This window comes from Rhamphochromis sp. 'chilingali', assembly GCF_963969265.1.
Source record: "Rhamphochromis sp. 'chilingali' genome assembly, chromosome: 12".
Taxonomy (NCBI): domain Eukaryota; kingdom Metazoa; phylum Chordata; class Actinopteri; order Cichliformes; family Cichlidae; genus Rhamphochromis; species Rhamphochromis sp. 'chilingali'.
The window spans coordinates 867,185-891,467 of NC_137939.1; the positions used below are offsets into that span (position 1 = coordinate 867,185).

The following is a 24,283-nucleotide window of genomic DNA, read 5'->3' on the forward strand; positions in this document are numbered from 1 at the left end:
GTGTCCACATTTAGATAGCTCCAGTCATCGGTGTTAAAAATGGAAATTAACTGTTGAGAGGTCTTAACAGTTATTCTCACTAAGTAGTCTAACGATGGCTGAGAACTGAAGACAAAACTCTAAGGGCCTCTGGTGTTAGTCATGATGATTTAAGACATAACTGCGCCCTTACAGCCTTGATCCCTTACCAAGGAAGATTCTTAAGAAACTAAAAAAGTACCAATTGATAGCATATACTAGCTTTTTAAACAGGTGTAGTAGATCTGCTGATGTGTACAAAGTACTGGAGGAACAGTTTAAGAGAGAAAAAGATTCTCATGCATGTGCGCATTTTTTAAAAATGAGCACAATTTGGAGTAACCTTGTTTTTGGGGTGTTTTTTGTTCATTAAAATAAATATTGTGTTGTGAGGAGCTTTTAGAAGAATTCTCTCAGTATAAAGAAGCAGGACTAGAAACTGGCTTTTCAGGCCGAGAGCAGCAGGACTGACTCTCAGGAATCTCTATTCAACACACAAACACAGACACACACAGCAATGCTTCCTCGTACGTCTTTCTACTGATGCACATTGTAAGTTCTTATCGCAAGTAATTTCTCTCTTTCACAGCTGGTCCTGATGTCTATGAGTTTTAGTAATAGACTTCCATTTCACATTTCCATTCAAATGGCTTTACCAGTAAAACTCCTGCAATCAGCCAGCTTATTTCAGCCAGGCCATGTGCTGCTGCGCTTGTGTGTTGCGCTGCTGCGCTTGTGTGTGCAGGCAGACTGTTTTTGGAAGTGAACGCTGTAATCTAGAGTCCAACCAATCATTTTCTTCACCATAGCAACACACCTGGCCATTGCGTACTGTTGCATATCATTCTATGCTTCATTCTAGTTGGCTATTGATTATGTATACATGTGTTCAACCTTCTTTATGATCTCTGAGAGGCTGAGAGAGAGAAGCAAGGCAGAAAGGACCTGGATGTCTTCTTTCTGTGTGTGTGTGTGTGTGTGTGTGTGTGTGTGTGTGTGTGTGTGTGTGTGTGTGTGTGTGTGTGTGTGTGTGTGTGTGTGTGTGTGTGTGTGTGTGCAGGTACATTTGCTGAGAACTCGAGGTACAAACAAAGATAAGGACGGTGAAATAAAGGGAGGATGAAAGAGGAATGATAGAATAGCATTCTCTGAAGGTCTGATCACTTAGCCTCACACTCCCAACAAAATGTCAGCTGCTGCTTGCAAAAGCCATTGTCGATACAAACATACTTGTCAGTGGGTAATGGTCTGTTTTTGTGCGTGCGTGTGAGTGTTAATCGTTTTCTCAGCTCACACCTTGAAGTATTAGCTCCTTGACCTATTCTGCTTCTTTTGCAAATGTCAGTCCTTAAACATGTGCAAGTATGCATGTACTATATGCGTCATGAGTCCATGAACTGTATGCATGTGTGTCCATGTATAGAGTTATAAGGTAACCTGAACTCCAATCAGAATTGAGCCTATTAATCTGGTTCAGACAAAAATTATTGGATTTAAGTGTTACAAAGCATTACATTTTCTCAAGGAATACATTAAGGAATATATGGCTTGTTGTAATTTCCGCTCTACTGCACTCTACCGAACATTTGAACACTTATTTTCTACCTCTGGTAATCAGTTCTGACATATTATTAATGCAGTTTAACTTACCAAGCAATAAGATGGGACTAAAAGCTCTAGGGGAAAAATAACTTGCATAGTAGCAGGGAGTCTCTCAATTGGAAAAACACATTAGAGATAAGTAGATACTCCTTACACCTGTGAATTTCAATTCCCCCATATCACCAGGATGAACACTCCAGGTGGCGTGTTTATCTTTGTGTGCATGTTGCGTTGCTGTGGGCGTACACAAGGTAGCATGCTGTCTGATTGCGTGCGTTCGTGTGTGTCTCGCAAAAATTCAAATGAGCCTGCCATGTCTTTTTGTCAATAGGTGGTCCTGCCAAAATGTATGATGCAGTTTAAAAAGAGAGGAAATTACTTTTCTTTTCAAACCATTCTGTCGAGGCTTTGCTTGGTATGAGATGACAGTAATAATTAAACTGACGCAGCAACAGCCCTTTTGCCTCTTTGAAAACACACACCTTTATACGAGCACATTCGCTTTCACCGCTGCCAGAGTAAAAAGCTACATGTACAGTGCTAACAGGACCTGCTATGGTAACGGGACAGGGCTCTTAGTTACTAGAAAAGAAAAAATTCCCCCCAAAAACGATGGCATTTCTATTAAGAAAGATATCTGTTTTATTAAATGTAATTTGACAGTGTGCTTAGATTTACATGTTACATTTTAATTAAGATCTATTTAGATCGAGTGTCTTTAAGCTTGAGCGAAACCTTGCTTGTCTAATGGTTCCCAGATCTCTAACGTAAATAAGTGATGTCTTCCCACTGAATTAAACAAAAATTTCATCACTTTCCATCCCACCCACCTCCATCCGCCCCCTCTTTTTTCCTGACATTTGGACTCATCTACCCCCTTTCATTATCTGACATCGTGTGATTATGATTTGCCTAACAAAGGATTCAGTTTGTTTACACTTTCAAAAGTTCAGAAACGATCCCCCTCATTTAACTGTCAGCGTGATTGGCTTATTGTTGTTCTTGCGCCGTGCTTGCTGTATTCCGAGTTTCCTGACGGATGAAGCCGCTGACCTTAGCAAATGCCTATCCATTATGAAGGCAACACTAAAGCTGTGAAAGTTAGCTGTCATATATAGCTGAGCTATGCTAAGAGCCACAGTCAGAGAAGCAGAGGAAGGATGGATGGGGTGGTCACATACATTATTGACTGGTAACGGAAGTCTCTGACTTTTTTAAAGCAGTACATTAAGCCTTGCCTCAGGATGTTCCCTCCACCAAAAAAGGGAGGGCAGTGGCCTGAATCTGAATGCTCTCCAGAGGTAACAAAGAACAAGACCACATCAACTACAGCTCTAAATAGACTCACATAAAAAGCATTCCCTAAGGTCCTGTGTGCTGTTGCTTCAACACACATTTGTACTTCGGAGTACAACTTAACTTCCCATTTGTCCTGTAACCATCTTTGGAAGTTAGAAGTTATTGCAGAGATCTGTCCATAGAGTAGCAGAGTTGCTACCCAATAAAAGTTAAATATCAGGATCAGAACCTAAAATTATATCTATTTATCAGCCCTGTTTGAATTACATATTTTTCTCTAATATAATGGCATGAATAGATAAAATTATAAATATGTCCACGTGATATAAACAAATAAAGTACGCTAAGCTAGTGCAGTTAAAAAACGTGCACATACATAGCTCTGTCTTGGATATAAAAGGAAATGCTAACTAAGCCTTGGCCTGCGAGTCCTTCGTGTCTTGTTTCTGCCATAGTCCTGAGCTCAGGTGAGAAAGCTTGGCTTGGGACGACCCGTCAATAGCACTAGGGACAGCAATTTTGTCAAACCAGCCAGGGAAGACTTGCAGAATCAACAAAATGGAAAAAGTGCCCTGTGACACTTCTTCTCCGTTTTTATAAGGCAAGCGACTGGAGCATGATGGAGAGACAGAAGGGAAACAAAATAAAAGGAAAAGTGAAAAATAGAGGGAATGACAGAGATGAAGGGACACGGCGTGTTTTGAAACATCAAGTCCCAATAATCAATAGCTCAGCAGTTCTGCTGACTGAAAGGGAATCTAAAGTGCAGCCCTGTTACCCGATCCCTGCACCACCTCACCCTGGTCTTTGTTTCGTGTTTCAGTTTCTTGCTTAGGCCAAACTTTTGACTCATCTTTTCTTCTTGGCATTCCCCTTAGCCATGCACGCTCATTTCATTGTTCAAGACATGAAATCCATTAATGATAATTTTTTTGGTGACAGGGAGGAGAAGGACATCCACTGGCCTGCCATGCCTCGTCATTAACAGTGATCACTCTCAACAGAAATGCATGATTGAAAATAATCTTAGACTGAAGATCAACAGTGAATGAAACAACGTAACAATGGCAAAAGTGCAGATAACTGTAGTGATCATTTAAGCTACATATATAATTAAAAACAGTAAAAACAAAAAAAGGTAGAACTTTCAACTGTTTTTAACTCAGGTCAATTATAAAGTACCAATTCACAACAACAGTCACCTCAGGGCACTTTCTATTGCAACGTACAGATCCTACAGTAAGAAGGAAACAGGAAGAAGGCTTCAGCAGCATGCTCATTAGGAGTTTGATGCTAACAAGAATTTGTTTTGACACATGTCATATTTAGATTGCATTGCAAGACTTTTTCTTCTAACGGCAATCAACATTTGGTGTAATTTCACAATCATTTGTGACGTAGCATTCAGCTGATCATCACTTAAATATTTAAACTTATTTAGTTTTAGTTTTGTCAGTAATTTTCAATATTTTATTGCTTAGACCAGGTCATCACCCAGAGCACACTTTTCAACACGTTTACAACAATACACGAAAATGAGTATGTAAGGGCAAATTTTGGATTTTATAAATAAATCAATCCAAAAAAAATACCCGAAATTGGTGCATCATCAAAATCTACAGCTGCACTTTGAGTACATATGATGATTAGGGCTGCCACAAACGATTATTTTGATAGTCGACTAGTCACCGATTATTTTTGCGATTAGTCGACCAATCAGATCATCATCCATTGGACGTAAAACGTACAGCTTATTGCACCAGCAGCATCTGCTCTTATATTTATTAAATTTTAATGAAATGTGCAGATTGTCTCGGTGAAGTTTAATAAACTCCTTGCTATCTAAAATATAACAGGACACCGGAGTAAATTCTTGAGCATCTCACACTTCTGATAATCAGCTGTCTGCTTGACGTTTATTCAGCTGTGTAAAAACTATAACTTTAATCTCAGACAAACCGATTTACTCAGGAACAAATAAAATACTAAAGAAAGCCAAACAATAACATTTGTAAGTTATCTAAGTGACTTATATATCATGTTTAACCTGAGTAGCGAAAGACGGTGGTGGGTTTGAAAACGATTTGCCGGGAGTCCGGTGTTCTCACGGCTCTAGTTAGCCTCGCCCCCGGCTAGCTATGGAGCTAGTGGGTAACAGACGTCTCCGAAAACGTCGGAGCGCTTTTGAAAATATGCGGTGTCTTGATAAACTGAGCAGATATTTGAGGTTTACACAGCTACATTCTCGCCTGAAAATATGTTAAACGTTTATTTTGTGACCCAGAAAGAATAATAAGAGTAACATTAAAACTAACTAGCTGCCGCCATTGTTGGAAACTGAGCAGGGCCGCGATGGGCCGCGCTATGAATTCTGGGATAGTTTGGGCCACGAAGTATACACCCGACCCATCCTTCAAATCTGGGGAAATGAAGGACGCATTTGTCGGAGTCTTCGGATTTGGACCGTCTTCGTCGTGTCACTGTAACGTAATCGGCCTACAAATGCGGCACAGGAGTTCAAGTTCAAGGTTCTTTATTTGTCACATGCATAGTTATACAAGTATAACACACAGTGAAATGTAGCCTGACACGCTCCTCGACATGTGCAAAAATTGGGGGGGGGGGGGTGTAGAGGAAGAACATTATACATATATATATATATATATATATATATATATATATATATATATATATATATACACATACATACATATAGTATATACACTGGGTGAATGTGCAGTAGTAGCAGCAAGCAGGTGAATTCTGTACATTAATATGAATAGACATCTGACTATTTTACAGGATAGACAATATAAACATATTTAAAATTAAAGGAATTGAAATGTACATTGTGCCTTGGTTTAGTGTCTGGAAGAGTCCTGTCTCAGTCAATTATAGATGATGTGAGAGGGCGGGTGTGTGTGTTTAGGGCACGGATGGCTTGGGGATAGAAGCTCCTCTTGAGTCTCTCTGTCCTTGCCCGGAAGATGCGGAACCTTCTACCAGATTGCAGAAGTTGGAACAGTTTGTTGCCAGGATGGGACGGGTCCTTCAGTATCTGCGCTGCTCTAGTCCGGCATCTCCTGGTGTAGGTGTCCTGAAGCGGGGGGAGAGCAATCCTGCAGCAGCGTTCTGCTGTACGGATCACTCTCTGGAGAGCTTTTTGGTCCTTCACACAGCTGTTCCCAAACCACGATGTCATGTTCTGTGTGAGGATGCTCTCCACAGCGCCTGTATAGAAAATCCTGAGGATCTTTGGAGAGACCCTGAACTTCCTCAGTTGTCGTAGGTGATACAGACGCTGCCTAGCCTTTTTGGTCTGGACCTGAATGTGGGCAGTCCATGTCAGGTCTGAGGAGATGTGGACACCAAGATACTTGAAGGACTGCACCCTCTCCACTGGCGCTCCATTGATGATGATGGGCTTGTAGTCTCTGTGCTGACCCCTTCTGAAGTCCACCACCAGCTCCTTGGTCTTGCTGACGTTCAGCTGGAGGTGGTTGTCCTGGCACCAAGATGCCAGATTCTTCACTTCATCCATGTAGGCCGCCTCATCGTTGTTGGAGATGGCACCCAACACCACTGTGTCGTCAGCAAACTTCACAATGGTGTTGGAGCCATGGGTGGCCACACAGTCTGAAGTGTAGAGGGAGTAGAGCAGTGGCGAGAGGACACATCCCTGAGGTGCTCCTGTGTTGATGGTGATGCTGTTGGAGAAGCACCTGCCCACCCTCACCACCTGAGTTCTGCCAGTGAGGAAGTCCAACACCCATGCACACAGACGGCTGTTAAGTCCCAGATCCCTCAGCTTTGTGAACAGTCTGCAGGGCACTATTGTGTTAAACGCTGAACTGTAATCAACAAACAGCATTCGCACATAGTTACCCTGTTTCTTGTCCACGTGGCTGAGAGTGGTGTGTAGGACGTGGGCGATGGCATCCTCTGTGGATCTGTTGGATCTGTAGGCGAACTGCAGCGGATCTGTGGTGTCTGGGATGGAGGAGGAGATGATGTTCTTCAGCAGCCTCTCAAACACCTTCATTACTACCGAGGTCAGTGCAACTGGCCGGTAATCGTTCAGGGATGAGGGGTTGCTGTTCTTGGGCACAGGGATGATGGTGGATCTTTTGAAGCATGTGGGGACCACAGACTTCGCCAGGGACTCGTTGAAGATGTAAGTGAACACACCTGCTAGCTGGTCAGCACAGCAGCGCAGCAGACGGCCGGTGATGCCGTCTGGCCCCGCCGCTTTCCTTGTGTTCACTCTCCTCAGTGCCGCTCGGACGTCATGCTCCGCGATGCTGGTCACCGGTCTCTCGCTGATGACGTCACTGTCCTCGGTAATCAGGCGGTAGATAGCATTAGCCGCCTGGCTAACTTCGAAACGGGCGTAGAACCGATTCAGCTCGTTGGTGAATGCAGAGTCGGCGTTGATCGGCGCAGTGTCCCTGGCTTTGTAGTCCGTAATGGTGCGTAGTCCGTGCCACATACTCCGTGTGTCGCCCTGGTGGAAGCGGGACTCCACACGTTCCCAGTACCTGCGTTTGGCATCTCTCACCGCGCGCCGCACGCCGTATGATGCCGCTTTGTAGGCGCTCATATCGCCAGTGGCGAGACCCGCGTTGTAGGAGGCGGTCCTGGCGTTCCTGGAGGATGCGGTTCCTGAATTTGTACACAGCTACGATACCGGACACAGCTTCTTCTTCTTCGGGGTTTAACGGCAGCTGGCATCCTTGTACATGCAGTGCTGCCATCTTCTGTTTCAGTCCGTTATTACTAGAGATGGCACGATACCACTTTTTTATGTCCGATACCGATACCGATATCATAGATTTGGATATCTGCCGATACCGATATGAATCCGATATAGTGTTTTTTAATCAACAAAACTGTTTTTTAAATATCTTGCTGCATTTTGTATAAGTTCATACTCAAGTTTAAAACAACAACTACACTAAAGCTATTCTGTTATACCTGTATGCAAAAAAAAATATTTCATAGTTCAGCAATACTGATCAATCTAATAAACTTAGACCTACACCATCCTCCCTATTCTGGTATTTTAAAGAGTACTTAGCGTAAATATTAAGCAACCTAACTAATAGGGTTCCAACTCCCAGCAACAAAAATAAAAAAATAAAAAATAGGGAACCACCCCTCACGCTCCACCTCATGATGCTTAATCGACGTAATCAACCTTAATTTGATGCAGTGTGAAAAAAAATACACAGAAATCAATTATTTTTCAAGAAATATTAAATAGATTCAACATCTTTCTTCAACAAAATTGCAGACTGCACAGATGGTACCTTCCCAAAGTAAAAAGTACTATAGCTTACTAGGGTATATATATTAGACTTAATAGTTACTATATACAGTAATTGACTTCTATTCATTTTACATCAGATTAAAACTTTGGGTGTCAGATAATTATTTATTGAAAGCTAGACATTTTAAATGAGAATAAGAAAGAAAAGTATGTCTTTGTGCCCCCTTTTCCCTGTTAATGCCCTATCGGCCCCCCTGGCTAAACTTTGCTAGATCCGCCCCTGCACAGTTACGTCAGCTACGTAGAAAAAGATCCTCGAGTAGAAAGTAATATTAAATAAATTCTAACAACAGCTTATCAAGCTTAAACGTGCTGCTGTTGTTCAGCCGCTGGTTTGCTCTTTCTGGTGCAAAGTGGACCAAAAACAAACGAGAGACAGACTCGCGACAGAAAAGCCGATCAGCTGATCGTTAAGCAGTTTCATGATTGAAGTAGCAGCCGGAGAGCGAGAGGCAGTCGCTTGTTAAGCTTAACGCAGGAATGCTTTACAAACATTCAGAGATGGACTTACACACTTGCTTTACTTCTCTCGGGATAACTTTGTCGGAGATGAAAAGCCAGGTTGCTAGCGAAGCTCCAAATGCTATCCAGACCACCGACAGGTCCGGCATGCCACAGCTGCTCTATCACGTGATGCATACTGCTCCGACGTGCTAACGTTCTGAGGTGAGTTACGGCGTGTTGCAAGTTTTGTGAGGTGCTTTCGTGATATTTAATGGATCGGATTACATTTTTTATTTTTCTCCGATATCCGATCCAGTAATTTAGGTCAGTATCGGACCGATACGTAATATCGGATCGGTCCATCTCTAGTTATTACACTCTTAAATCCTACTACTTATTCCTGCGTCTTTTGGGATCTTACAAAGCTTCAAACAATGCGTCCACTATGACATTAGTCGTCGACGTAATCGTGACTAGTCGACTAATCGTGGCAGCCCTAATGATGATAGATATTTCTTTGCCATCAAGAGAGCAGGAAATTATGATTTGCTAAGCAAATAATTAGGCAGACATATGATGAAAGGTTCATCTGTGTGAACCCCAAGTGAAAGTGTTTAAGTGTTAGCATCAGTTATGACCAGTTTTCCATACAGTTAGTATAAAATATACATTAATTGGTTATTAACTGTTAGGTGATGATCGAATGATTTTACTCATCTTAGAATATAACATATATTGTTGTCATTGTCCTTATTTATTTAAATAATCGGTTACATTTCTTTAAAAAAATGTGAGTATTAAGTCTCACCTGTTGGGAAAAACATTTTAAATCAAATTATTTCCCGCAGAGGATGAGAAATGCTAACTTCAACATTAACATTCAAAGTACATTTCAGCAATAAGAAAATTAGATATCATAGGAGGTTTTACTGGCTGAGAAATTTCACTTCCAATCCCATGTTTGCCTTTTATTTTTAGCCTACAACATTGCAAACGTTCTGTACTCTGCACTAGTAATCAGGATGAGGACTTCAGAGGCAGAGTTGCCACAGGTAAATGATATCAGCGGGTTCAGAGCAGAGACCGAATGCCATTACAGGAGAAACAGCCCTAGCAGCGAGGCATCCACTCTGCTTTGAAGTGCATTTGTCACATGAAACACAGCCATGCTTGACTTCAAAGGGGGCATTACAATAGCTCCACGCCTTTCAACTTTGATAACAACGTGTTCGCTGTTTCTTTAACCGTCTGCTGTTGCCACCATTTTCAGTCTGAAGACGAGCATTTTTTGTTTTATTGTTTTTTTTCTGGAGCGACAGAAATAGGAGAGGAATTGCGGTCTGCGAGACAATGATAATATCCAACTTCCACAGGAACTGATGAAGGTAACAGCAATTAAAAATAACAATGGCGGGCTAACATGCAAGCCACGCAAGTGTCTGTGGATTTACAGCACATACAAAAGCTAGACACGCAGACATGCAGTACATAATGTCCTTTAAAGTCTACATCGAAGAACTGTTTGATTGCCCTTTTTGTTTGTTGTATATTAGTGCAATTAAATCTGCCAAAGCAACTACAAGAACGAACTGCTCCCACCAGGTTTTGTTAAATCAGTGCAAATATGAGAGGAGAAAGAAAGTAGACACCAATGCCATAAAACAGCAATTCAAGAACACACAGTTCTACATACATTACTGTGTAAAAGGTTTCACCTGCCATAGAAGAAAGATCATGCAGTAATGACAGCCATGCTGGGTTCCTACTTCACTCGCCAAGATGCCTGCTTTGAAAATGTTGAGTAATTTAGGTTACATTTAAAATAATATTTCAGTACCCAAATTAAAAAAAATATTTTGAAAATTAGGAAAAAAATTACCGGAAAAACGATCTCTCTAAGGCGCATTTAAAGCCAAATGAAATCAATGCTCATACACATGCTTTTACAGGTGCACGCTTTCACAGCAACAGACGCTGTTGTCTCTCAGCAGGTGGCGGTGAGCGATAAAGAGGGGAAATCGACGTGGAGACGAGGAGATAAAACCACGTTGACGGACAGGGCAGAGCACCTGCACGGAAATTGAATCGCTGAAGCGCCACATATACTTTAGTAAAAAGCAGAGACGTGGGAAGAGGCGGAGCAGAGAAGGGAGAGACAGACAAAGGAGAGAGGGATGGCTTAAGGACAGCTGTGGGAGTGCACGCTAGGCCAGACAGATGAGAGCTCTGGTAATAAAGAGAAAATGGAGCAAGATGGGAAAGAAGAAGGAAAAAAGGACTCATCGATGCGTCCATTATATGGCTGAAACAAACAATTCATCACGAGGCCAAGACCAAAAGGAGGTGAAATGAAATCGTGGCTAACAAAGGTTAAATTTACACCTTATTTTCCCACACGCAAATGCTTCTTTCAAATGATTTTCTCTAACATTTCTATCTCTCTTCCTCTCAACAACTTGTTCCCTGTCTAAAAACGTACCGGGCACCCCGTGATCTTCACATCGATCCCCACAACTTTTACTTCATACAGATACAAACACACAAACTCCCACAAAGCCTACTGAGATGCACAATTGTCAGGCATCCAGCATCCAGACAGGGACTTTCAAGAAGCCATTAACTGGCTGAACCTCATGTCTCCGTGGATTTTACAGAATCCCAAGGAAGCACACAGACATCTAATCTCTCGGTCATAAAATACAATTATGTAAGCTTAATCTTCATGTGGAGCACATGGCATTTGGTTGAAATACAAAACAATGTTCATTATCATTAGAAAACTGATTCATTCCTTTGTTTTTCATTACAGAATTCAATGACAGTAGAAATATTCAATTAGAAGCTTGCCTTCATGCCAGCAAATGCTGTATATGAGTAGGAGTGATATTTTTGAAATGCCAGATGACGCACAGCAGTTGGAAATACATAATCTTTTCTATGTCCACATATGGAAATCTGAACATTTTAAGGGTGATTATAACACTGCAAAACAAGCACCATTATGCAACCTAAGCAGGAAACGGTACCATACATAAGACGTGGAAATGGCTTAATTCTATCTGCACGCCTCTCACTCACTCACTTCCTTTAGGCGTGCATCCTCTGACCAAATTCTCAGAAAAAAATCCAATTTCTGTTAACAGCACCATGTTGTCCTGATAGGATCAGTCACCTGGAGCGAGAGACCCAGCCAAAGAGGCAGCGCACTGTGGACGCGCTGCCACATTGTGCAGTGCGCCTTACAGCACTGACACACACAACATCCACAGACATGAAAACGACGTTGGATTAATGCACCAACAATATACGGCCAAGTTTACTTAAAAATAGATGCTTACAGTGTCAAACTACAAATGATATAAAACATGATTTTGCACAAGAACCATCAATACAAAAACATCTTCATGTGTGCAAAGTAAAAAAAAAAGAAATGCATATATATCATATACATATATAGATCAGATGGAGGTTAAAGTCAGAGGACTTGTGAAGGGGCAGTGGGCAAGGCTGGTTATACTTGCACTCAGTGCCTGTATCTCAGGGGGCTGAAGTCTGTCTAGTCTGCCTTTTGCTTCACCTATTCTTGGATAGTCACTCCTTCACATATCATATCACAAAGACTTGAACATATAGAGCTAAAAAGTCTCTCTCTCTTTGCAGTTTTGACATCATTGTTATTTGTTGAGATAATTTGGGGGTTTATTCAAGTTGTTTGTGTGATGGATGAAAATTAACGTAGGGAAACATACCTTCATCGCCTGAGCTTTCTTGTGAAACATCTCCTCCATGTTCTCTGCCAGCCTCTTAACCAGCCGCAGACCATCGATCTCTTCCACCCGTACTGCCCGCTCAAACTCCTTGTATTTCTGACAGGAAAAAAAACACACAATCATGCAATGTTCTTGTGTTTCTGACATTAGGTCACAAAATCATGTTCTGAGTCTACAGTGACCGCAACACAAAAACGCTTTCGTTCCACTAAATCCTGTCAGCAGATTCAGGGATATGCGTAACATGCAACACTATATGAACTCATGTATATCTATGATACTTAACACTGTTTTGCTGAAACCTTAGCTAGGGTAAGGAAAGTAAGATAATCCCGCAATCTTTTAGGTTGTAATGGCTTTAAGGTCTTCCAATGATACATTATGAGTATTGAAAGCATTAACACGAAGAATGTATATTTTTATATGTACAGTACAAACACACAAAGTCTTAAGCAATCTTACATTTTTTTTATATTTTGCTAAGAAATGGGAATTAGGTACAGTGATTGATTGAAATGTGCAAATATACATGGACATAATATAAAAGGCAAAAACAGAGCTTGTACAATACTAATAAGCTTTAAAGTAGGGCTGTTCATATAACGATATATATCGGATGACGATATAAAAACGTCTGTCGTTTCATTTTACGCTATCGTTTGTTTCGTGGTGTCGCAAAATAAACTGTTTACGGCAATATTTGTTCATGGTTTTGATGGTCCCGTTACAACTTATGTCTAAAAATGTATCGTTTCATGCATCTGTTAAAACACTCGACTCCAGCTACACGACGCGCAGCTGGAAACACTTCACGCAAGTCGAGCTGCCCGAGATTCACAGAACTTACAGAAAATGTTGCATTTTTGTGATTTATATCGTTATCGAACGATAGATGTTTTATATCGGGATATGAGATTCTGGTCATATCGCGCAGCCCTACTTTAAAGTCAACATTTTATTTGAACACCTTTACTCTTCAACACAGCCTGAAATCTCTGTTAGGTTTATATTGTTGGATTGCCATGTTAGAAATATATAACCATATATTCTTAGAGGTGTATGATCGATTGTGTAGTGATAGGATGTGAGATCCTTAGCAGTCTGCAAAGACACTCTGGCATACACACTCATCCTAAGGTCATGAGAGAGGTCGTACCTTCTTTTACTGTTTTATGGTACGTAAACACATCCATGTCTGTTTAAGTGCCTTTTGTTTAGACGAACTGCTGGACTTCCAGGCCCAGCAGATTTAGGGGAGTCGTTCATGGGGTCACATCTTGACCCCCCCACACACACACACGCACACACACCTGCACAAATACACAGACGGTACTCTTTGTTCACATGTATGCCTACGTAAGACGTCATATGTTAATGAATCCATGCATATTCATGTAACCACAATAAAGAGCAGTGCTACGAGGGGGCTAACTGAGAGCGACCGGGGTTCGAGCGGCAGGAACGGCGCTCGTCACGGTTCTCTCCCTCGTGCACGAGACTACCCAAAGAGTTCAGCCTGGTGTCTGATGCTTTTGCTGTTGTAGTAGAATTGTCTTGGCGTTCCAGCAATAAGTTTCTGCTAGATGAACCTATCAATCTCTTAGACAAGATTTCTTTTTTAGGTCGGTTTCGTCGGGTCAGTTTTCCAGGCTTCTTGAAGGACATTAAAAGCTTCTCGTTAGATGTTTGCTGCCTTTCGTTCTGTTCTCCGTCATGATGATCCCACACTGCTTCAATAATGTTGAGATTGGGGCTCTGAGGAGGCCAGTCCACAGCTGACAGTGTTCCAGTGTGCGTTTCTATATCTTGGTAATTTAGATAAGATCCCCAACATCACTGGCTAAAATGCAGCCCCAAGCCATGACCCCCCACTGTGTTTTAGAGATGGCTGTAGATACTCTCTCCTGACCTCCTTATGAACATAGTGATGATAATTTGAACCAGGAATGTGAAAGTTGGATTCATCACTCCATAAGACCTTTGCCACTCATTTCAAGGCCGTTTCAGTTCTTGTGCATTTGGCCCCCGCCTGTTTCTACTCGTTTCCCTTCCCTGTCAATGATTTCTTAATAGCCATCCTTGCATTAAGACTATTTCTGATAAGGCTTTAGGAATCAGTAAATAGATCAATCGAAGGGCCAAATGGATCTCTTCGGTCCTGTGTCAGCTTTATGCAGCATTTCTTCCTATTTCTTAAGGACATGACTGTCAGATACTGTTCATCTGATGGGGATAGTTTGTTTAGGCCTGCCACTTCAGTAATCCTCCACTTGTTAAGTTTACTCAATTTTTTAAGGACACACATGGTGCAAAAATACTATTTTATGCCTGTCATGTGTTTTTTCATGTATTATTTATAGCTTTTTTTCAAAGATTCAGCTAAAGAATGAAAATGGTTAGGTACAATAATTATACTGAAATTGAAAGACCTTTAAAAAGCCTGCAGAACAACTTCTCAAGACCACTTTAAATTGCAAGAAAGTCTGGCTTCTTGGAATCAAACTATAAAGAAGGGTGACTGAAGACTTGACTAAACAGCACTATATGCTTGCAGTTAAAAGGCTAAAATACATATATAAGTGCACAAGCCAAAATTACTCTGGGTATTGTATATGTATATATATATATATATATATATATATATATATGAAGGAGGGTCTCTGTTGCCAGGAGGAGCACGGGTAAAATTACACAGACAGAAACAGTTACAATATACGACGAAGGACTAGGTACCAAGTAATAGTTTGCCAACTTCAAATTTGAACAACCACACATTAAGTGCTGATGAACACACCACTGCACTCAGTATCTGCACTTCACAAAATCACGTCATTCTGCTATAAACCTATATTAGGATGCTTAGCTTAACCAGCGCCTTAACTGGGGACAGTGACATTAAGTCTCAGTAATTCCACACCCATACATGTCACATACACATATGCAGAGCTGATCTAAGTTAGGGTGTATATCTGTACAGAGAAAAAGGAGGGAAAAAAGAGCCATTTTTGAAATCTGTGCAAAGCTGCAGGCAGCTGTGTTTCACTCTTGGGGGATTTAACAGAAGATTACCGCCATATCAAATAGCATGCCCTCTCTAATGTTATGCCAACCTGCTTAGATGCATGCTTTAGCTACTCCTGTACAGCAACCACACAAGAGAAGCATAGTGAGGGAAAGAGAGATCATGGTAGGAGGAGAGGAATGAAGACAGCATCACACATTGAAGCAGCAGCTTTTGGATTTAAGCAATCATCTGAAAAACTGCAACTTCAAAACAGAGGGCAACACTTGTTTCATACCAAAACTTTCAAAAATGGTGAATTTCTTTGTAGTCGAGGAATTAGCCAAAATGTGATGATGTGATTTCAGAGAACAAGACTTAAGACAAGTTATTTTATTGTGTATAAACTGTAGATACAATGCAGTGCACCTATTCTTTGACCTGGAACACTGGCCTAGCTACTGAACGCCAAAAAGAGATTGGATGATGGCCATGAATAGCAGAATCTTCCAGTTCTTGCAAAATAGTCCCTTACATCTGGATCAAGTGGCATATAGCTAACAGAAACAGCAGCTTTTACCCCTCAGCCATAAAAGGATGACGGGATATGATCAACACCCTGCTAACCAGCTGAAGTTTGTGAAGGCAAAAACTCGAGAAGCAGGCAATGTGGGAGCTTCACGTAAAAGTCTTGGGCAAGTTCAAATCTCAGTGACCTCAACAAAGGTCAGAGGTCAAGTTTTCCGAAAATCTTTTGAATGCGATAACTTGAGAACAAAGCAATGTAGGATTTTTAAATTTGCGGGGTCTCGGAAGATAATTCCAAGAAGGTCAGTCAGTTCTGAGCTCCTTCTAAAGAGGAGGAATACTGATACATTCTTGGGGACATTCCTGCAGTACCTACATGTTTGCAACACAACAAGGTACTCCCATAACTCTACCTGACTGTGTTGTGGCGAAACATTTTAAGGCAGACATCCACATCAAACAAAGCTATTAGTTACATCGACCTCGTGTCACCAGCAACATCAAGAACCATGCTAGAGCAGTGATTCCCAAAATGTGGGCAGGGACCCCCTGATGGATCACAAAGGTACTGCGTGTGGGCCACAATAATAATAGAAATTGAATTTTAAAATTACTCACAGGTATGTTAAGTTACATATGTATATCATTTCATTTATTTATATAAAAAGTGAATTTGAACAGTTAATAGGAGGTGGTTAGTAGGGCTGGGCCATATTATACCGTTCACGGTAATACCGGTATAATGTTAGGCAACGATAGGAAAATGAAATATCGCGATAGAATGGGAGTAAAACGCGCATGCGCAATGCCTTTGTTTTCATACGCACATGGCCGATTGTTGAGTGAAACAGATGAACCAGAATTGGTTTGTAAAAATGGTGCAACTTCCGTGATGTGGAACTGGTTTGGTGTTCGTCAGATACACAACAAAGCACATTTTTTTGCAGAACATGCAAGCGGCCGTTGTTATTGTCATATTTGTCGGACTAAGATGCTCTTAAATCTGGGAGTAATCTGGGTCCTAAACTCTGTATACTTCAGGTCAAACAACACTGCAGCATCACTTAGAGTTAAAAACTGTCTAAATTCTTTGATCTTTAATAAAACGATCAGCATTGCTGCTTTACCAGGTGTAACTATAAAGTTTAACTTCCAGGCATCCATGAAAACAAAAGTTATTACATTTAACGGAGTTAGAAGTTAGCAGGAAGCTAGCGGAAGTTAGCTCGCTAGTTTCGCTAGTTACCTAAGCATGATATAGCATGTTCTGACTGAGAGATTTCTGAAAAAAATCAAACGTACAGCTCTGCTATCACTTCCAACATAAGTGAAGACAGGAAACTAAACAGCAGTGACGTTTGTAGGGTTACTGAAGTTGGGCTAGCTGGTATATAATGATGTGCTACGTGATCGCTAGCGACACAGCTATGTTAGCATAACATAAACAGTGAAGCTGGAGGACGAACACTAACACTTTTCCACTTATAAAAGTTAACGTGAAGGTTCTTCATGGTTAGAGACAAATGCAATCGCATGGCAGGATGCTGTAAACGGACCAAACTTCAGTCAGGAGAACAACTGAGATAATCCATCCACAATACGAGGTTAGTCATTAATATACTGCAACAACATGGGAATAGAGCAGCTGCCAGAGAATTCAACATTAATGAATCAATGGTACAGAAGTGGAGGAAGCAAGAAGAATGAGTTTAATAAAGTTTGATTTATCTGACTGCTTTGTTTCGCTTAATGTGCCTTATAATCCCGTGCACCTTATGGTCCGAAAAATGCGTACTGCACACTGCAGTTTAATGTTGCAAAGCACCTCTTTTTAACTTCAGTGGATATTATACATGGTTATGCTCAGGATATGTCAGTCCATTTCTACTGGAAATGCCTTTTGGTTAAACTTTCAGCAAGGAATTTGCATTTGCACTGTTACATTTTTATAAAGCTTTAATGTACATAAAAACCAGCTTCTTGTTTAAGTGAAAATAAATGGAAGGTTGTCTTTTTGCGCTAGTAATGTTGTGGAGTTGTATTTTGTCTCGCATCAATTATATCGTCAGTTATATCGTTATCGCAAATTTTCAAATATATATCGTGATAAATATTTTTGGCCATATCGCCCTGCTCTAGTGGTTAGTTTGTGTTACTACTCATTACTCTAAATTTACAGCTCTGATATTGAAGTTTGTCTCTGGTGGCAGGTGGTTCACCCGTTAACACTTTGGATATGACTGGGTGGCAAACAACAAGTGAAGATTTTAGGTTGCGTGGACACAATGGAATATTTTTTAAGGGGGCTGCAGCACTCTTGACTTTGGGAATGGCTGTTGAGTGTTACAGTCACTGGTGGGTCTGCCAAATAAGATTGAAGTCAGCCTGTGAGTTGTACCAGGTATTATAAAACACTGCACAGTTATTCTTTTTCTTTTCCCAAGTACCTGGTTGTAAGGTATACAGAGACAGAATACACAGGGCCTGTGACCAAGACTCCAGCGTGACATTTCCCAGTAGGAGCATTAATGGGTGATCTGATTGTCACTACACTTTCTCCCAGGCTGCAGATGGATGCTTCTTCAAATAATAGTAATAATAATAATAATGGATTGGATTTATATAGCACTTTTCAAGGCACCCAAAGCGCTTTACAATGCCACTATTCATTCACACACTGGTGGAGGCAGCTACGGTTGTAGCCACAGCTGCCCTGGGCTGGGGCAGACTGACAGAAGCGAGGCTGCCATATCGCGGCATCGGCCCCTCTGGCCAACACCAGTAGGCGGTAGGGTAAAGTGTCTTGCCCAAGGACACAACAACCAGGACAGAGAGCCCGGGGATCGGGGATCACTTCAAAGGGCCAAATCAAAACCTACCACAATATTCAAGGTAGAAGGAAGCCCAGCATAGAACCTAGAGCTAATGTTGGCTCTACTTCTGCCAGCGTTGGCATCTAGACATTAACCTGGGCAAGAAACTAAAGTTCGAGGCAAAGACAATTTCACCATGGCCTGGACCAGGCATAATCCCCATGTTAACAATGCAAGATCTCAGAGAGCACATGGATGAGGCTGAGAAGAGAAAGTTCCAGACTTATGGAGGTGTGCGGTCAGCAAGGATACAAACCTGCTGGAAGCCTGTGATGGTAGGCCACAGAGCGTTTGAGGGCATTCCCTTTGAAAGTGTTAACAATACTGGTTATTACTGGTGAGAGGAAGGGAAAGGCCAGACATGCTTCCACAAGGTGGCTTTGGACAAAAGGGCAGATCAGATTTTCATGGTTTTGATGGTCACTGCAGTGGCTGTATTCATTTCTTAAAGTTCTCTCTTTCTCTTATATTTAATATCACCACACTACAGACGGACAAGCGCCTGTTTTTATGCGTTGTCATTAGCAACAACGATGGTAACACCATCGTGCGTCCGCTTGTTTATGTTCCACATAAACCTTTCACAATAAAGCTCAAGATCCTGTTGAGACTTTTCAAAATAAACTGAATCACGTGAAAGAGCAGATTATTTACGGATGAGAAGTAAAAAAGAGCCGCCAGGTGCTAAAAAATAAAGCTTAGACTCAAACGTTAGAACAGGCTTTTCCCCGCAGCACGCCGTGTAATAAATACAAAGAAAACGGCGCCGTTACAACTTATGTCTAAAAATGTATCGTTTCAGCATCGGTTAAAAAACTCGACTCCAGCTACACGACGCGCAGCTGGAAACACTTCACGCAAGTCGAGCTGCCTGAGATTCACAGAACTTACAGAAAATGTTGCATTTTTGTGATTTATATCGTTATCGAACGATAGATGTCTGATATCGGGATATGAGATTTTGGTCATATCGCACAGCCCTACACAAGGTTAAAATAACTAAATAGAGGGCATAGTAAATTGTGCAGATTATACATTAAGTATAAATCCACTAATTTCCTACATTCCTCATTACGAGCAACTTGGCACAAGGAGTGCAAAGAGGAAGTCTATATTACATACAGGGAGTGCAGAATTATTAGGCAAGTTGTATTTTTGAGGAATAATGTTATTATTGAACAACAACCATGTTCTCAATGAACCCAAAAACTCATTAATATCAAAGCTGAATGTTTTTGGAAGTAGTTTTTAGTTTTAGCTATTTTAGGGGGATATCTGTGTGTGCAGGTGACTATTACTGTGCATAATTATTAGGCAACTTAACAAAAAACAAATATATACCCATTTCAATTATTTATTTTTACCAGTGAAACCAATATAACATCTCCACATTCACAAATATACATTTCTGACATTCAAAAACAAAACAAAAACAAATCAGCGACCAATATAGCCACCTTTCTTTGCAAGGACACTCAAAAGCCTGCCATCCATGGATTCTGTCAGTGTTTTGATCTGTTCACCATCAACATTGCGTGCAGCAGCAACCACAGCCTCCCAGACACTGTTCAGAGAGGTGTACTGTTTTCCCTCCTTGTAAATCTCACATTTGATGATGGACCACAGGTTCTCAATGGGGTTCAGATCAGGTGAACAAGGAGGCCATGTCATTAGTTTTTCTTCTTTTATACCCTTTCTTGCCAGCCACGCTGTGGAGTACTTGGACGCGTGTGATGGAGCATTGTCCTGCATGAAAATCATGTTTTTCTTGAAGGATGCAGACTTCTTCCTGTACCACTGCTTGAAGAAGGTGTCTTCCAGAAACTGGCAGTAGGACTGGGAGTTGAGCTTGACTCCATCCTCAACCCGAAAAGGCCCCACAAGCTCATCTTTGATGATACCAGCCCAAACCAGTACTCCACCTCCACCTTGCTGGCGTCGGACTGGAGCTCTCTGTCCTTTACCAATCCAGCCACGGGCCCATCCATCTGGCCCATCAAGACTCACTCTCATTTCATCAGTCCATAAAACCTTAGAAAAACCAGTCTTGAGATATTTCTTGGCCCAGTCTTGACGTTTCAGCTTGTGTGTCTTGTTCAGTGGTGGTTGTCTTTCAGCCTTTCTTACCTTGGCCATGTCTCTGAGTATTGCACACCTTGTGCTTTTGGGCACTCCAGTGATGTTGCAGCTCTGAAATATGGCCAAACTGGTGGCAAGTGGCATCTTGGCAGCTGCACGCTTGACTTTTCTCAGTTCATGGGCAGTTATTTTGCGCCTTGGTTTTTCCACACGCTTCTTGCGACCCTGTTGACTATTTCGAATGAAACGCTTGATTGTTCGATGATCACGCTTCAGAAGCTTTGCAATTTTGAGACTGCTGCATCCCTCTGCAAGATATCTCACTATTTTTGACTTTTCTGAGCCTGTCAAGTCCTTCTTTTGACCCATTTTGCCAAAGGAAAGGACGTTGCCTAATAATTATGCACACCTGATATAGGGTGTTGATGTCATTAGACCACACCCCTTCTCATTACAGAGATGCACATCACCTAATATGCTTAATTGGTAGTAAGCTTTCGAGCCTATACAGCTTGGAGTAAGACAACATGCATGAAGAGGATGATGTGGACAAAATACTCATTTGCCTAATAATTCTGCACTCCCTGTAGATTACACAAGTCTATATTATATTAATCAGCTGGAAAAACCACCTGATTAATGGTAGCAGTGATAGTGGAAAAAAAATTAGAAGAGGGTCAAATTCATTCAGGTACTTTTTCAGGATCTGAGTGTCTGACTTGAGCAGGCAACCCTCCTGTTCCAAAGAAAAGGTTCTACTAGTACTAGTAAGGAAGGAGAGAGATTTTAAGATGGGCTGAGCAAAGCAGAACATGAACAATGCAGGGCTACTGATAGCAAGAATTCTGGGATGTATCAGGCTCATAAAGGGAAGCAGCCAGTGTTTCATCTTAATTTCCATTTCATAGCATCAACACTCTGTTAACCGTCACACTGAATAGTCTGCGAGTCTTTGAAATGCTGCTGAAACGGTGCCTTCACTGCCAAATTAATTTGCACGCTACAGCCAGAAAGTTTCAAATTTCAAAATTCTCTTGAAATGTCCTAGTGGAGCTAACCAAAATGGCTTCTGTTTGACTGCCACAGTGGCAGAGCAAGAAAGCAAAAAGGACATAAGTAAAGGAAGCAAGCAATTCCACAAAGCAATGAAGGCGTACCTAATTACATCATTTTAATGTCTGTTTAGACTTTTTTTTCCAGGACTAACAATTACCTGACAATTACAACAGCCACATTTTGCATTTCCTAACGCAAACATTAGTCCCTAACTCAACAGCACAGCTAATTAATTGTAGCCTCAAATAACACAGTCTGTGTCCAATCAAAGTGACTGGCTGATGACTCAGAATCCAAATCACAGCGACCAAAACCGTATGAAAATCAGTGCAATAATCCCACTGGCTCACTGACAACTGCAGTATGGCTGAGGGACAGAGATTCAAGGTTTTAAGCCAATCCTGATTCCTGGCAGACTCTGGTGGGCTTGACAAGTTTCTTTGCCAATTTCCTCCCTTTCGCTTTAGTGCCTCTCCTACAGATTCTTCTTTTTCCTATACGTTGAGCATCTCCTGCTTTTCCTTTCTTCCTCTCTGAAATAAAAATACATATCCTATTACTTTTCCATTAACAGTCATATACTTTCATCTGCAGCTCCACTAAACCCACAACAATGAAAATGGCCAGAAGTGACAGATAATACACACTTCATCGAGGTGTAGGGCAGACGCAGAGAGCCCACGGCCTGAACTAAAGCGTTTAGGATCATGTTAGTGTGGTCAGTGAGAATCTAACAGGGTTCAGCTTACCACAGGCAGTTTGCAGCACTATGTTCAGTAGGCTGGGCCAGAGCAGACTGGGCCCAATTAGCCTGAAGCCATCCTCTTCACATCACATCATTATTGCACGAAGCCAACTGACATACATCCAGAAATACCATTTCCCAGGAGAACAGAAATAAATCAGTTAAAGCAGGATAGCAGTTCAATGACTGAAAAGACAACTGAGGAGTCAGGGTTGGTGAGTATTTGCTCAGTGTAATGTCTTCAATAATAATAATGGATTGCATTTATATAGCGCTTTTCAAGGCACCCAAAGCACTTTACAATTCTGGGAAGTAGCTAGCCGGTCGTCACGGCAAAGCTACGAGAGCGTCTCTCAGCATGGGCCCGAAAAAAGTTCTGTCAGCCGAGGAAGGAGACGATATTAAGAAGTCGCTGGAGTTTATGACAGAGGAGATTTCTACTGTCAAACTGCAGCAGAAAGCCATCCTGGACCTGGTCGAGGAAGTTAAGGCTCTCCGCATCCAGAACGCCGAGAAGGATCGGCGGCTGGCGTACCTGGAGAACAGAGTGGCGGATTTGGAGCAGTACACCCGGATGAACGATGTTATCATCACGGGGCTTCGCATCAAACCCCGGTCATACGCCCGGGCGGTCGCCACTGACAATGTAGGAGGGCCAGGAGAGGAAGATGTCAACTCCACGGAGCATCAAGTGGTTACCTTTCTACGGTCCAAAGGTGTGGAAGTGGATTATAACAACATTGAGGCTTGCCACCCTCTACCCCGAAAAAATGACAGTAACAAACCAGCCATCATTGTGAGATTTGCAAACTGAAAGGATCCGATGTCTTCATGAACGAACATCTGATAAAAAGAAATGCGGACATTGCCAGGAAAGCACGTTACTTGAAGAAACAGGGAAAAATTCAAAATACATGGACCACCAACTGCAAAGTATTCATTAAACTCAATGGAACACCGGAACAAGCCAAAGTGTTGGTCATCAGAAATATGGAGGAGCTGGACAAATACTGAGGTCAACTTACTCTGGAGGTATGAATACACATGTGACGTGACACACAACACAACACATGGCACAGTCCAAAAGAACTTCATCTGCATCCGGCAACAATATCAACATGACTCATTGGAATTCTCTTTATGATAATCTGGAACTGAGAACATTTCGATACACAGACCATAATGTTCTAGACTTAGAAAAGGATATAGACCCGGAAAATAATTTCTTCTACAACATCAGCTGTAACTGCTGCTACTTCACTGATGAACAGTTTAAGCACACCATCAACACGGAAAATAAATTATCAATAATCCATTTTAATAGCCGAAGTCTGTATGCCAACTTCAACAATATAAAGGAATATCTAAATGAGTTGACAAATCCATTTGGAATTATTGCCATTTCTGAAACATGGATCAATGCGGAGAAAGGAATGGACTTTGGACTGGAGGGATATGAAGTGAATTTTGTAAATAGAAGGAACAAGAGTGGAGGGGGAGTAGCTGTGTATGTGGATAAAAACCTAAACTACAAGGTGG

The 24,283-nt window shown here is 41.5% G+C and overlaps 1 protein-coding gene across 1 annotated transcript in view; it reads right to left on the reverse strand.

Annotated features, from left to right (window-relative positions):
- The window catches only part of cacna2d3a (calcium channel, voltage-dependent, alpha 2/delta subunit 3a), a 141,738-nt gene that overhangs the window by 91,189 nt on the left and 26,266 nt on the right, over positions 1–24,283 (reverse strand). The window contains exon 3 of the mRNA XM_080897817.1: positions 12,442–12,558. Within this exon, the coding sequence (XP_080753943.1) occupies positions 12,442–12,558 (117 nt within the window). The remainder of the gene's footprint in view (positions 1–12,441; positions 12,559–24,283) is intronic.